Below are 14,886 nucleotides of genomic sequence, written 5' to 3' on the forward strand. Positions count from 1 at the left end.
GGTTGTGCATACACTGGGGCTACTTAATATGCTTAGAGTTAAGTGTGTGCTTAAGTCTTTTCCTTAATCTGAAATAGAGTACTTAATGTTTTGCCAGAGCTAAACTCTCAGGCCTTGAAAGAACTGGACCATGGAAATATAATTTTTCAAACACAGAAGCAAGATAAAAGTTCAATTCCTGAGGCAGTTGTCTTCAATAATTAGTTCTTTCTGAGAGCAAAGGCTGTAGAAATTGTCTGTGCCCAGCACTTTCCAAAACAGACTTAGAGGCCAAATTTTCAACACACACTTTCCAAATGTTATTCCACATCTCTGACTAATAAGAGGGAGCATGCATGACAATGAGAGCAGAAATCAAAATGACACCACAAATATTATTGAATGAATATTAACTTAGAATTTTAGATTAATGTTGAAAATGATAAACTGATTCAGTTTGACTTAATATTTAACTCGTAGATTCAAAATGTTTAATGGATTTTCAAAACTCTTAACATTACAGATAACACAACTGTAGACTTCTTATAAAATCACAAAGTTGCAATATTGTGCATGAAATAACTACTTTCTTTAAGAAAATAATTTATTTTCCATAGTCACAACATATAATCTGATATCAGTTATTGTACATATATTTTCTTGCAATACTCTGACTGTCTATGAATACTGGATCCACAGATGCCACTTTTGCTGCTATAAAGGAGTGAATACAGTGTAAAACTGCTGTCAGATCCTGAAATTCAAGTTCCTGAAAGAGGAAGTAAGAGAAAAAAAAAGGAAGAGAAAATGTGAGTTCAGGTTTATAAACATTTTACACAAATACAGAACAGACTAGTCAGCAAACAAGAATGGACTTTAAATGAAAATTTTAATCTTCATAGGGAACTGCAAATTTAGAAGTGTTAAGAATAAAAGATGTATATCCATACTTTGGATAAGTAAGTCCTGTGTGTCAATTTAGTTTTCACTCTTTATTGTTTACGTTTTACTCAGCTTGGACAATGAAAGTGTTCAACATTCAAATATTGCAACATCTTTTAAAATATTTGGTGAGTTAAGGATGTTTGGGGATGATGCAGTGTCAAGTCACAGCCAAGGAGGGGGTCGAGGACACATATTTTGGCAGCCTCTGAAGGAGAGTCAGATAACCAAGCTGTGAGGCCAGAGGCAAGTAAAGTCACACCATAGCCTGCATATAAAAATATGGCTGGGTATGAAATTCATACGCCCCAATTCACAAACAAAAGCAGAGTTACTCCTAACTAGTTCTCAAATTCCCTTGACTTTTTATAACATATTTCATCTTCCGTGCACAAGTTAAATTTATTTTCCCAGTCTCCCCAGACAGAAATGGAGTGATATTCTGACACAATGACAACAAATATAATACAAGAAACACATTCACTTTACACAATTCTACTATTTGTAAAGTCTGTAGGTGGTAAATATATTGTGGGGACATTTGGGACACTTTTCGGCTTGGGGAGAAGACATGCACTTTCAGCAATGTGTTGGCTTCATAGTAGTTTATCGAGGCACACTGTGTACACTTGACTTTAAACAAAAGGCAAAGTACTGGACTTCTGCTTTTCCTATCACAGTATTTTATGGTATCTTCTCAACAAAACTGCCTCAAATGGAATAACTGTAATTCAAGGTAACTGTTCAGGAAAAGCTCACCATCACAGCCTTTTGCTATCAAAGGCCATGTATTTACTAGGCAGGAGTGGTCTTGCTACTAATGAAAGTCTTTGATTGTTTGCTAGTGTTTGTGGGGTGTGATTTTATGACTCTATATTGGACATAACTGGGAATTTTTTGGTAGTAGGGAAAGCTGCAGGGTGGCCTCTGTGAGGAGAGGCCGGGGCTGCCTCCATGCCAGAAACAGTTGGTTCCAGCTGGCTCCAACCGAATCAGCACAGGGCACGGCTGGGCCCTGCAACCAAGACAGGGGCACCTCAGAAAAAACACCTTTAAGAATGGGCAGTAAATGTTGCCAAAAAAGGCAACAAGGATAGTGCAATGGGAGGTGCTCCAAGGCAGAGCAGGTAACATGCCTGCAGGGAACACAACCTGTGGAGGAACCATGCTGGAGCAGAGAAAACAAGTAAGAAGCAAGGAGCAGCAAAGGAAGAGAAACAAGGAGTGGCAGAAATAAATCGTTACACCCTAACAATATCTGAGGGCTCTGCTTCATAATGATGAATTTCTACTGTTTTTTTTTTTTTTTTTTAAATTGTGGACAGTTTCTTTACATCCTCAAGCACATATAGTTTATTGTCTCAGGGATTTTATTTCCCACTAAGTACATTTATTTTTCCCAGACAAATGTAATTTTCTGTTACTGTCTACTCTCTCCAGCACAGGGTGACAATAAGCAGTATTATTGTACAATAAGAGTAATAAAATGATATTCAACAAGCTCCCAAGATATGCTCTTCCTGTGGTGTAACAGGCCTTACAAATGCCTTCATCCTCTATGAAATGTCCAGAAAAACTACAGGGAAAGACCTTCTCAGACACGGTAGGCTTGGAACAGAGAAAGTTTTGGCAGCAAGCTCTCCTCCTTATAGTGCTTGCTCAATGCCCATCGAAGCCTAAGAGAACAATGCTTTCAGGCCCTAGGTTCTGCAAAGACTATGTAAGCAGAAATTTTAAGATGCAACCACCCAACCTGTCTTGTGTGGGTCATCATCAGAAAAACAAATGTCAACTCCTTCTAGAACGTGGAAACACAGGAATTTCTGAATTCAACAACTTCAAGAATACAATGAAATTCAATGAAGAATTCAATGAAATTACTTTTCCCTCCTTCAAAAAATTCTTGCCTGAAATTACTCACTGGTTTTCCTACAAAGTTGAAGTAATAAGTTATTCAAAACAAATTATTATAATTTGATATCTAATACAAATTACAAACTAACACTTTCATGATTATAAAAGAACAGGAAATACAAAACACTCCTAATTAAAAATATAAGGGCACAAACTAATATAATCAATAAGCAGAATGTGCTATTTCTTATCATTCGTATCTAGGTAAATAAGGAGAAAATAAGGTTACATTGAGGGAAGAGGCAAAATGCTTTCAAACTTCTGCTTTTGGCATACTTGTTAGTCAACAAACTAAGAAATAATTATCCTGAAAGAAGAAAAATCTCTTGAGAACTTTTATCAAACTAAGCACTTAGGTAACTGGTAGTAATTGGCATTTAGTTGCTGAAATAATCATTTGGGCCTCATACTCAAAATTAGGTCTTGTTGTGAAAGAAAAATAAGGCACAAATGTTGGTTAAAATCCTTTGAGGAATTTAAGCCCATATAATTTTTATTCTGATTTTTGAGGGCATAAAACCCCTGCTTGTTCTGTTTTGATTTATGGTTATGAAGCAAGTATGGAAATAAGTTTCTTAAAATATATTTTACTGACAGTAGATGTCTACTGTAAAATTAATATAAAATTAATATAAACACTTTCAGAAAAAAATAATGCCATTATTTAACTCTAATTGTCTAAGTTTTATAAAACTAAAATGAAGTAAACACTCATGACTATTCCTGAAATACAACGCAATATGAAATAATACAGGCCTCAGTATATCAGTTCTTGGCTCAAGTCAAAGGTTTACATCTCCTGAATTACCATCTTTAAACCCAATAAATTCTAAAATACAAACCCACTCACATTAGTCTTAGATTTGCTCCAAAATCAACTGAAATCATCCAACAATTTCACCTCAGGTTCTGGCTGTTCATTCTGACACTGAACACACTGACCAAATGGAGCCAAACCAATTGAGAGAGGAGAGCCCTTCACAAAGACTTTCATTTCTCTACTCTGGCTTTACACACTTCCGATCTATAAATGTTTATCAAGATAAGCAATCAGAGGTAACTTAACACAGACTGTAGGTAGGATTTCAGACTGCTCTAATAGCCTTATGTGAAGAGTTTTGGAATAAGAAAAGAGCAAAGACAGGAATGTCTCATCACTGGGAGTCAGTCCTTCCCAATGCCCCTACTGTAGAGTTCTCTGTTTCTATCGGAGTTCAGAGTATGCATCAAACTGCAGTATCTGAGAGAAGTTGCCTAATCTATTGCGAATAACCTGTTGAATACTAACAATAAGCTCTTATTTCTATAAAATATAACCTACATGCAGTTGAAAGAGGAGCAGTATTGCTAAAGCTATGTTTTATGTGAAGACAACACTGTATTTTCTCCAGTTAATACTGCAGGTCCCTCAGTCAGAGGGATTATTTTCAAGAGTGGTGCTAGCTTTGAAAGTTGTTACAGAGCCGGGTAGCCCAATAGGTAGCATGTAAACATTCCTCATGCAGTTTACCAGCTGGTTCACCTCTTTTGTGTTCTCCCATGTCTTTGCTACTTTATGTCAGGTTATCCATGGGGGTGAGCGGTCATCAGGGTTCATAAAAGAGGAGCAGAGCTCTGGAGATGTCCTCTTGCAAGGCTTGGTTAGATGTGGTCAGCTATGCTGGTATCAGAGATGTGGGGTTCAGAAATGCAGCTTATCACAGTAGTATTTGGTGCAGGAGACTACAAATTGGGTAAGGCTGTGGTGCTTTACGTCTGAAGAATGTCTGATACCTGTGCTGGCTGCCTTAACAATCCTGAAGCTGGCACAGTTGCTGAGCAATAATTATGCATATCCAAAGCAGAAGCTGAGGTTCAGATTTGTGCATGCTCAGGACAGAGGTTGCTCAGAGAACTCGTGTTCTGGTGGTGGATATAGCTTGCATTCAGATTACAACAGGGAAAGAGGAAGACGACTAGGGGTTACTTGGGAAATATGGCCCTGGTAAAAGATAGGGATGGCCTTCTGGCTTGGGGAAATGTAGATGTTGCATAGTCAGAGGACATGGACACAATATGTCTCTTAGCAAGAGACTACCTTGAATATGGTTTTAAGGGTAGAAATTTGGCCTCTTCAGGTTTAGAATGTAATGTGAATTTTTCATAGAAAACACCACCAATGACACTTCTTTCAAAGAAATGCATTGCTCTGATAATTTATTTTTCTTTTCTTTTCTTTTCTTTTCTTTTCTTTTCTTTTCTTTTCTTTTCTTTTCTCTTTTCTTTTCTTTTCTTTTCTCTTTTCTTTTCTTTTCTTTTCTTTTCTTTTCTTTTCTTTTCTTTTCTTTTCTTTTCTTTTCTTTTCTTTTCTTTTCTTTTCTTTTTTAAATAAACCTTGATAGTTTCCTATCACTTTATTATTGTCTCTGTAATTACAAATTATTTATTTAATTATCTTGTTATTTTTCTGCTATCAAAGTTAGACTGACTCTATGTTTCCCCTTGATACTCTTGTATTTTAAAAACAAGCAAACAAACAAAAATCAAAACAAAATGATGCTATATTTTCTCCCTCTGTAATCTTACCTATCTACTGGACTTGTCAAATATAACTTCCACTAGGTCCTAAATACTGCAAAAATTAACATTTAAAAATATTTCAACTACCTTCCTTCCATATTCTGGTTTGTGTTTATAACTCCTTGATCTTACTTGTAATGTGGGATGTAATTTCATTTTTTTTTTTATAACTGGAACAAACAGAAAAGCATGTAATCTATCCTAATCATTCACTATTTGCTCAATTTCCACAGTAAACTATGAATTACTACTTGCTTTCATGCCTTCAGCTCTCTCCTACTACTGAAGTATTCAGAGAATTTTTTTTCTTCTTGTTTTCATGCTTTTTTTATTTTCAGCTGTAACTGTTAAGAAAAGACAAAAGCAAGTATCTTTTTGTGCACAAACTTCTTATGTGTAAGAGGTGCATGTGTAGTCCACATTCTCCATCTGGCTGAAGAGCACACAGGTTTAAGAGGCCTCCACCAAAAGGACATGAAAAGGTATCTCAGCTCAAAGAATTTCAAAGTGCTGATCCAAGGAAGAGTTGACCACAGCCCATACAAAGTCCGTATTGATGCCACAATCCAGGAATACTTCATAATCAGCCACTCTCCTGCCCCTTTCAAAACAGTCGCAGAGCTACTCCTTCATACAGATCCATTTACATGCTATGTAGCAATTTCAGAATTTTTAAGTCTCTCTTCTAAAAAAATAAGTGTGGTTTCCTACAGAAATGAAGTGATGAAATCACACATGTGTGCATCTGTGCAATTTTTGCCCTATTTGTCAGAGATGTGGACACCTCAAAGCAGCTGAATTTCTAGAAGTGTGGCACAAGTTGTTGGCAGGGATTGGGAGATCATGTTATCACTCTGCAGGGAAGCGAAGGCAAGGAGGCCATTGTCCTTTCCTGCCTTGACCAGCAGCTGGGGCAGAGGTCCCTTGGCCACACATTATAAATGGGTTATCTAACTAGGTTACACACAAATACCTACAAACCAGATGCAACAACTTTTTCCCCATTGTCAGGCTGGATAAAAATATGCTGGGACTTGGCAGTAATAGTGATGCATTACAATGACTTTTGGGGGATTTTTAAGAGTCAAAGTGGAGTTATTATTGGAAGTATTAAAGTGCAGGGAAGTACTGAAGTGGGGAACTAAGAGGGGAAGTTGTAGGGAATATTAAGGACTTGAAGGAGAAACAAATAACAGGAATCTAGTCTTTATTAACTCCTTCAAACAGAAAACTTTAAAAATGGAAAAATGTATTGTTCTTCACCTAAAACTGAAGTGCACAGAAGAAGCACTTGGCTTGGAATTTTTGAAGGAGATAAAACACCATTTCTAGCTAGTAACCAAGATGCAAAAATAGAATTCCCAAATGAGATTTTTTTTTTTTCCCAGGAACTTATAAGCATATAAAATTAGACATAATCCAGAAAATTATTTTGCAACCTTAACTCTACTGTTTACTGCCAGGTGAACATAAGTCATTTGTATCAAGCTTTATTTCACACATAGTGGCTCATACTCAGGAAAAATGAAATTTCTATTATTTGATGACATTTTCTGTTTCTTGTTATTGGCTGCATTTCAGTGTACATCACCATCTGGCTCTAGGAAATCTCTTTCAGTACAATAACCTGAAGCAGATACTGTACTATACTATGGGTATTAGTGTTCATTATTTCCAGACCAGTCTGTAATTCTAAAGTCTAAGAAATTATATCATTTAGGTGGTGGGCATATACCTGGATATACAACTTATCTGAAGTGGAGATGCTGCACAGATGTATCCCAGTCCCATTTAATGTGAAATCCTAGGGGACACGTTGCACTGTGCAGAGGCAGTGATAAAAGGTGTAGTCACTAAAATCGTGAGAAATTCACAGCTACTTATTATCAGCCTTTCCTCTAGCCTTTAATGAGCTTTTCCTGGGCTTGTCCAACATATACAACATACATGTACATTTAAGTACATACACACTTATAATTCTAAATGAACCGATCATGTATCATCTTCCATTTGATACTTTGAAGGTACCTCACAAATACTAATGAAAACTTTGCCAATTACAAGGTCTTTCAATTAAAGCTATGCAAAATAATGATTTTTAATGTTTTAACAAATCAGCCTCCTGGACAAAACTTACTGTACAATTATCATGAGGACTTATTTTTATAATTATTTTTTCAGATAACAAAATTTCTATAAAAATGCTAAAATTTACAGTTTTTCTATCTAAAGAGTAAAATACAGGTAAAACCACTTAAAAAAAATTGAAGTAAGCACAGAAATAAAAATAAAATACTTTTTTTAATAATTAGATTGTTTACCCCAACAGAAAGAGGAATGATCCAGCATTAAAGCAATGGAATTCCATTGCAAGCAATGGAATGAGAGCCCTTGGCCAGTCACACACATGGGTTATCTAATAATTTAATACACAGATTCAGAGATTCAGATTATGAGTTTTGCACCAGTACAATCTTCCTGTCTGACCTGGAACAAGTTATGTGAGCTCTCTGCAACAGATGATAACGTATAAACTGATGACAGTAGTCCTTTTCTGTCTCCAAGGAGTACTGTGAGAAATGAGGTAGAAATGACCTGCTATTATAGTCAAGTTATTATAGTATTGAACTTTTTGTAATAGATACTATAATATATTTTACAGTATAGCCAACAGACAAGTCAGGTTAAGTTTGCTAATGAAATACTGAATCATTTACTAATATAGGTGTACAAAGAAAGACACATTGCATTTGTTGTAACCTTATGATAAGGAACATCAGAGATTTTCTTCTTACAACCTTTTAAAAAACATTAGAAGGATAGGTAACATTTATGTGTGGTTACTACAGAAAAGTACTTTAACCTGTACAACCTCAGGTAAGAGTATTTGAGATTTTTCACATGTCTTTAGATATTTTTCTTCTCTTTTCATTGGCTTTTGTCCACCAAATCCCAGTTGAACCTCACTCTTACCTTCCTCTTCTCTGTCATATCACATCAAAGTTCTCCTCATGCTTTTTAAAACTTCATGATTGAAAAATTATCTTTTTATGCATTTATTCAGCATCAAGCTTGGGATGACAGGGCAGAATCTGAGCCTGAATTAAGGTATTACAACCAAACCTCTACATGATGATTCAAACTACAATCCTGAATTAGAAACTGCTGAAGTTCAGTTGGGAATCTGAGTTCTAAGTTTCACAATTTTATATGATGATTGCTAGAGGAAAAAAAAAACATACACCAGTAATAGCTCATCTATAGTAGTGAACGGATGTCTCCACTGCTTAATTCCAGATCCTGCAAGGCACTGAGTGCTCTTAATTCATGGTAGAACCAATAGGTTTCAGGAATTGCTTACCCTCTTGCAAGAATATTATATTTTTTGAGATAATAAATGTTACATAATCCTGTGTTTTATTGGTAAACATTAAGCACATATTTGCTTCAAATTTTAAGTCTGCTATATAGCAGCTTAAAAATATAGTCATCATTTAAATAGTATTATTTTTCCTTTACCCTTTTTAACAGCAGTTTTTAGATATTATATCTATTATAGGTTGACTAAACAACTTCACAAAAATAATCTTTCTGAAACAGTAAAACACCATCATAACACAAGTCAGTAACAGGCTTGTACAAATGGTGTGATAAATCTATAGACACTACATCACTTCCATTTATTGTGGAGTTTCTAGAGATAAGGAAAAAAAAGATAAACTGTGATGTGGAGTTCACCATAGGCATATGGAGTAGTAAATTGAATTTTTGAACCCTTGAGAGTAATTCCATTTCATTTTTTACTAAACTGGGAAAGAAGATGCTGCTTACCTTTGTCTCAATTTGTTTGGTGTCTAAATTCTGAAAAAGCAGCTTTACTCTAGTTTTCCCATCATCTGAAGAGCCTTTGAGCTGCGAGAATTTAAACCTCCACAACACATTCTAAAGAGAAAGAAATTTGATTAAGGGCTCTGTCACACACTCTCACCTAGAACTATAGACTGATGATCTTAAAGGCCTTTTCCAAACTAAATGATTCTATGATTCTGTGATCAATGTTTATGTATTAAGATAAAGCATTAGGGCAGTAAACGTAGTGCATGATAACAGACTGGCTGCAAGCAAATAAAATGAACAGCTCTGTGTCATATGTGAAAGCAAAATATACAGTATTAATATTCACCAATTAAACAATTATTTATAAATTATCTAAAATGTAAATGTCTCAGTTGCCTACATAAAATCAATGGCAAAAGCTTAATTGTTAAAAGATCCATGAGGATCAGTTTCACTATGAACACAATTCCATACCCTATCTTGATCTTTCATACTTCAGCTAACTCATCTGCATAACGTAGATATTGCATAGCTGAATTTACTGTGTGTAACATGGTTTGAAATCCTCAGATAAAATAAGCTATAGGAATCCAAAAGTGTTCTTATTGAATGTAGTGTCACAAACCACAAAAAAAAAAAATACTCTACATTACACAGTTGTTCATAAATCACAGGAATTCTAGGCTTATTGGTCTCCTACACATTTACGCATGGCATCTTACTACTGTTTGCAAATCCTAGATTGACAGGTGTGTTTTAATAGTTATGGAGATACTTTTAAAAAATAAATATTGGAAAATTATTTTTGAAACCTATGTCATTTTCTGTATTTATTTGAACGTTTTCTATTGTTCGTCTGAAAATGCATAAGCTTAAAAAACCCCACAAACTGACAACTTATATCCAGACTTCCAATTGATACTTCTTTAATGCATATAATCTTAATGAAAATTTTATGCACTGGTTGAAATGTGATTCAGTCTCTGGACACTGCTGAGGAAACACAACTTAAATACTATGAAGGCTTTTTCATAAACACACAGAGAAAATTTTGCTACATTCCATTTTCCCACATACCTCATTGCAAAATATTTTTTTTCGTGTAGACCAGTTCTATCAGTGGTCTTTAGAGCCCTACTCATTGTTTGAAAGGGAATGCCCTATAAATAAAAAAGTGTTTATGGAAGGCACAAAAAGCCTGATTCCATCTCCTGGTTCCCTGCAGACATAAATGTAAATGACTTAGACAAATGTAACAGATTAAGACAAATCTAACTATGCTACAGTATTGTGATGATGCTTAAACTTTACATTCATGAACAGATTTTAACTGGGTCGAGAGGGCCTAATTAGATCACCTGAAAAGTATTCAAAGCTTAAATGAGGTTGGATCTAAAGAGGATAGACACATGTTTACTATATAATATAACTGCTAGGGTAGAGATGAAACAAGAACTTGGGAACAATTCAGCAATAATAGGCATTACTGGAGTCATCATCTCTCTCAACAGTTGACACTGAGTGGAAAAGAGAAGAAGTAGATGGCTCTGGAAGGTGGAAGAAAATGCACACTCTGGGATCCCTTTATCTTGGACAAGGAGCTGGAGGCACAGGATAGGGAAGATAAACCAACCAAGACAACTAGTTAAAAAAAAAATCTCTATGATCAGCTATAAAGCAGTTGCAGGCCACAAAAGTATGTCTGTAATGGGCCCAAAATGGTAAAAGCTGAATGAGTTAAGCCCATGATGACCCTGGAACAGAACATATATGAAATGAAGTAATTCTTTCAAATAAGTTTAAGAATCCCTCAAAACTGTTCTAGAGAAAAGCTTTCTAAAAGACACTAAAACTCCTAAGCAAATGTTCTTGCTCTTTTTATTTTGTCATTTGTAATAATAAGGCCCTTTTTATCTTATTTTACAGACTGTAATACAGAATATTTTTTTTAAATTAGCACATAAGCTGATTGCCCAAAATTTGAGATCCATGCTTAGAGCTGTATGACAGACGGGTGACTGCAGTCATTTTAATAAGCCTGTATGAACACGTGCTATGGTGAAAGACAATTCTTTGCATCAATAAGTGACTTTAATTTGAAATTCATTATCTCCAGGAAAAATTAAGTTTTTCAGCAAAGTTACTGTGTTCTTAATGAACTATTAATTGCTTGACCACTTCAAAATCTATTTTGTTGGTAGGAAATATTCTGAAAAATCTATGAGTGTTGGGCAACACAGTCAAATCTAGCTGACAATTATGGGAAATGAGAAGAACTGCAGAAGCCACCCATTACTGCCTTACTCAGGCTTCAGGATGCAGAGGACATTGTCATTTCTCACACAGACGAACAATAAATGTTTTGAGCTCTCTAGAATTTTTACATTTTAACAACGGAATCAATCTGCCTGAGGTTATTCTCTATTTCTCATTAGGTAATCAACAAAGGTTAATCTAAATCCTCCTCATCATCAATACTGCAGGTAGGAGCTGTGGCTCAAAGCATAATATCTTGGTTCTACTGAATGGAGTAGCAACAAGATTTGAACTATGGCTCTGATAATGTAAAAAGCAGTATCAATAGAGAAGTTTATAAAGGAAGAAGTTTAAAGGTGGGAGTACATCAAATCAATCTTCAAATTTAAAATAAATAAAATAATGAGATTACTTTCTATAGTTAATTTGTGGCTACAGGCAAAATGTGTCCAATTGTGCAAAAAAAGTACAATTTCTGAAGGCAGTATCATAACCTGAGGCTGAGAAAGGTATGCAAACATATTTCCTGAAATTTTATGCCACCCCATAAGGTAGCACACTAACTGCAATTAGTCTAAATTTTCAAATAACAATTATATTGGTCATCATTTCTGTGCACAAAGACTTGTGCATTTTGGCCCCAAAATACCAACACAGAAAACCTAAATCCTGCGTCAATATTTCAAAATGCAGTATATTTCCCCTTAACTCAGAATGACTGACTGAACTTCTTTAATATATATTAAAAAATCCTGTCAGTTCAGAGTTGAAGACCATATTTCAGAGCACAGACCTTCTACTGTAAAGCTCTATAAAGGCAGAAATATTTTCTGAATGTATGTTTACTTCTACTGGTAAACAAATGTATAAACTCATTTAAAATAATTTAAATTAAATAACACTTTAAATTATAGATAAAATAGTAAATTATAGAGAAAGCTTGGAAGTTGGCATGTATCATAAACCATCCCCTGTAGGCACTTTATATTCAGCTGCTCTGTTTTGCAAGATGAATTAATTTAATCTTATAGATTATGACTTTGAAATACATTTGCCCTTGTTCTGTTCATTTTAGATATAGCCTAAATTTCTTATGATGGGAGAATAATTAATCCTACTTTATATCCAGAGCTTCAAAACAAATAGAATCAGATGACTCTTTTTTTTTTTTTTTTCATGACTGGTAATCTTTTAATAATCTTGACGTTTCTTCATTACTAAGAAACCAACTTGTCTGCTAAATATAACCTTTCTTTGCTTTTATTACTTGAAAAGGAAAATACTTTTTTAGATCTTTCTCCAAAATTTGTCTTTACATGCTAAGGAACAAATATACTTGTCCCTTTCTAGCCCCAAACTAACTACATTTCAGTAGTGCTGTATAAATAAAAAATACATCACGTTTGAGGAAGAAATAGTCAACAACAACATAAAAAATTGCCATTACTGATCAACATTAAAAAATATGATTAATGCTGATGTCAACAATGTTAAAACAAAACAGAGTTATATTTTCTTTTTTTTTTTCCTCTTACCTTTGTTTTACTGTCAAAACAGGTAAATCCCAGAGCAAAGTCAACTGTGAAACACAGGGTATCCCCTTGCCAACTGCACATATATGTTTTAGACTGGAAAAAAAAAAGCGCATGATTTTTGAGAGAACAACTATCATCATCATTTATCTTATAAAAATAGTATTTTAAGCATTTTTCATGTGGTAAGATATTCAACTGGCAACACTGTTAGTGCTTTACATTATTACATTTTAAAATTGTCAAAAAACTCTGAATGTAGGTTAGTATCCGATCTGTCAGCTGGACATTAACTGGAGGTCTTCTATATTTCAAGTCACTCTTGCAGAAAATAAATACTGTATTCTTGGAAATCATTCCTTATAAAATGAACACAGAACAAAAAAAAAGTCAAAATAGGTTTCAAAAACCTATTTCAAAGGTTTTGAAAAACTGATTAGACTTGATTTATAATTGACTTCTGACATAATTTCCAGCAAATGTGTGGGTAAGAGTGCCTAAATGTTTAGTGATTGCAATCTAATTATGAAAAAGCTATCTATCTACTTTACCTCTCTGTCTGACTTAAACTTTTTAATTTTGCAACATTTTTTTCATTTGGAAACTCTCACTGCAACACTGTTAGTTAATGTAATTTAGTAATAAGAACTAATAAATATCACTCATTAGTTAGCACTGATACTTGCTAGACAGGTCTATATATACACCAATTATTTGATCACCTTACAGGTTAAAAAGAAAAATTCAGTTTTATTAACAAAATCCAAAAGTTCTGTTTAAACTTCTGAATAAGCTTTACAGTAAAAAGTCAATTAACCTTCTTTACACATGTTTTAAGGCTAGCTAACTTGGGTATATGATGGATTCCGAAGGCAGAAGAAAAAGCTTCTGCTGCTGATGTAATATGAAACAACTTGATGACATTCACCATTCACAGTTAATGGCAAAAAGCCCATTGCCTTCAGCGTGAGTAGAAATCAGATCCCACCTCCAGCCTTTCCTCACCTCACCTTACCAGCCATTTTAAAAATGATACCCTTGTGCTTTACGAAATCTTGGATTTTTTTTCAGCTAATTTTTTTTTTTACTTTACTCTCATTGATATTTCATAAACTGCAATGTTGCCTCACGCTTAAGACATTTGTCTACATGAAATTTTTGTATTGAGATAATTTCTTTAAATTCCAAAAATGATTTTAACATAAGAATGGCCTAGAAGAGACTGAAAACATTAATAAACTTGCTTAGGTTGAAAATTGTCCTTTTAATTGTTTTAAAAAGATTTTTAGTATAATCTAAAACTTCTGTATTTAGTAATTGCAAAGGTTCCTCATTCCACTATTAAAAATATTTATACTAAAATAAGTATTTCTGAGTTGCAGATATTATATTTTATAAAGGATTTTGAAAGGGCTGGGAATTAAATTAATTTATTAGTACAGATTAGTATTATAATCAGCTCAACAATGACAGAGATATATATTATTTCTGAATAAATTATTTTGCTCATTGATCTTCAAATATCATATTATTTGTCATTTAAAAACATTTCAGTGATTGATATTCAACTAGAATGACATTTAAATATCCCAACATTTTTTTTTCAGTAATTACAAGGTGTCATTAGGCACCAGTCATAACTTATTTTCCATTATTTTCCAATTAAAATGGTTACACTAGCTGAGCTCTGACTTAGCAAAGTAATTTTTAAAACATTAAATTAAATTCCTCCAATGAATAAGCATCTAATTGCTCAGCCACAAATGATGAATACTAAAATGAACTATTTACAAATAATTAGCCAGGCGTACTTTACAAATAGTCAATATTTGCAAATAATGAAACTGGTTTGGAAGTTATCTGCAGG

At 34.1% G+C, this 14,886-nt stretch overlaps 1 protein-coding gene across 1 annotated transcript in view; it reads right to left on the bottom strand.

Moving 5' to 3' along the window:
• Positions 1-616: 616 nt before the first annotated feature.
• SNTG2 (syntrophin gamma 2) overlaps positions 617-14,886 on the bottom strand; it is a 269,954-nt gene continuing 255,684 nt past the window's right edge. The window contains exons 15-17 of the mRNA XM_086745017.1: positions 13,023-13,115; positions 9,226-9,336; positions 617-748 (exon numbers count right to left, since the gene is read on the bottom strand). Of these exons, the coding sequence (XP_086601143.1) occupies positions 617-748; positions 9,226-9,336; positions 13,023-13,115 (336 nt within the window). The remainder of the gene's footprint in view (positions 749-9,225; positions 9,337-13,022; positions 13,116-14,886) is intronic.

The sequence above is a fragment of the Chlamydotis macqueenii genome, chromosome 3 (genome assembly GCF_036417535.1).
Source record: "Chlamydotis macqueenii isolate bChlMac1 chromosome 3, bChlMac1.mat, whole genome shotgun sequence".
Taxonomy (NCBI): Eukaryota; Metazoa; Chordata; class Aves; order Otidiformes; family Otididae; genus Chlamydotis; species Chlamydotis macqueenii.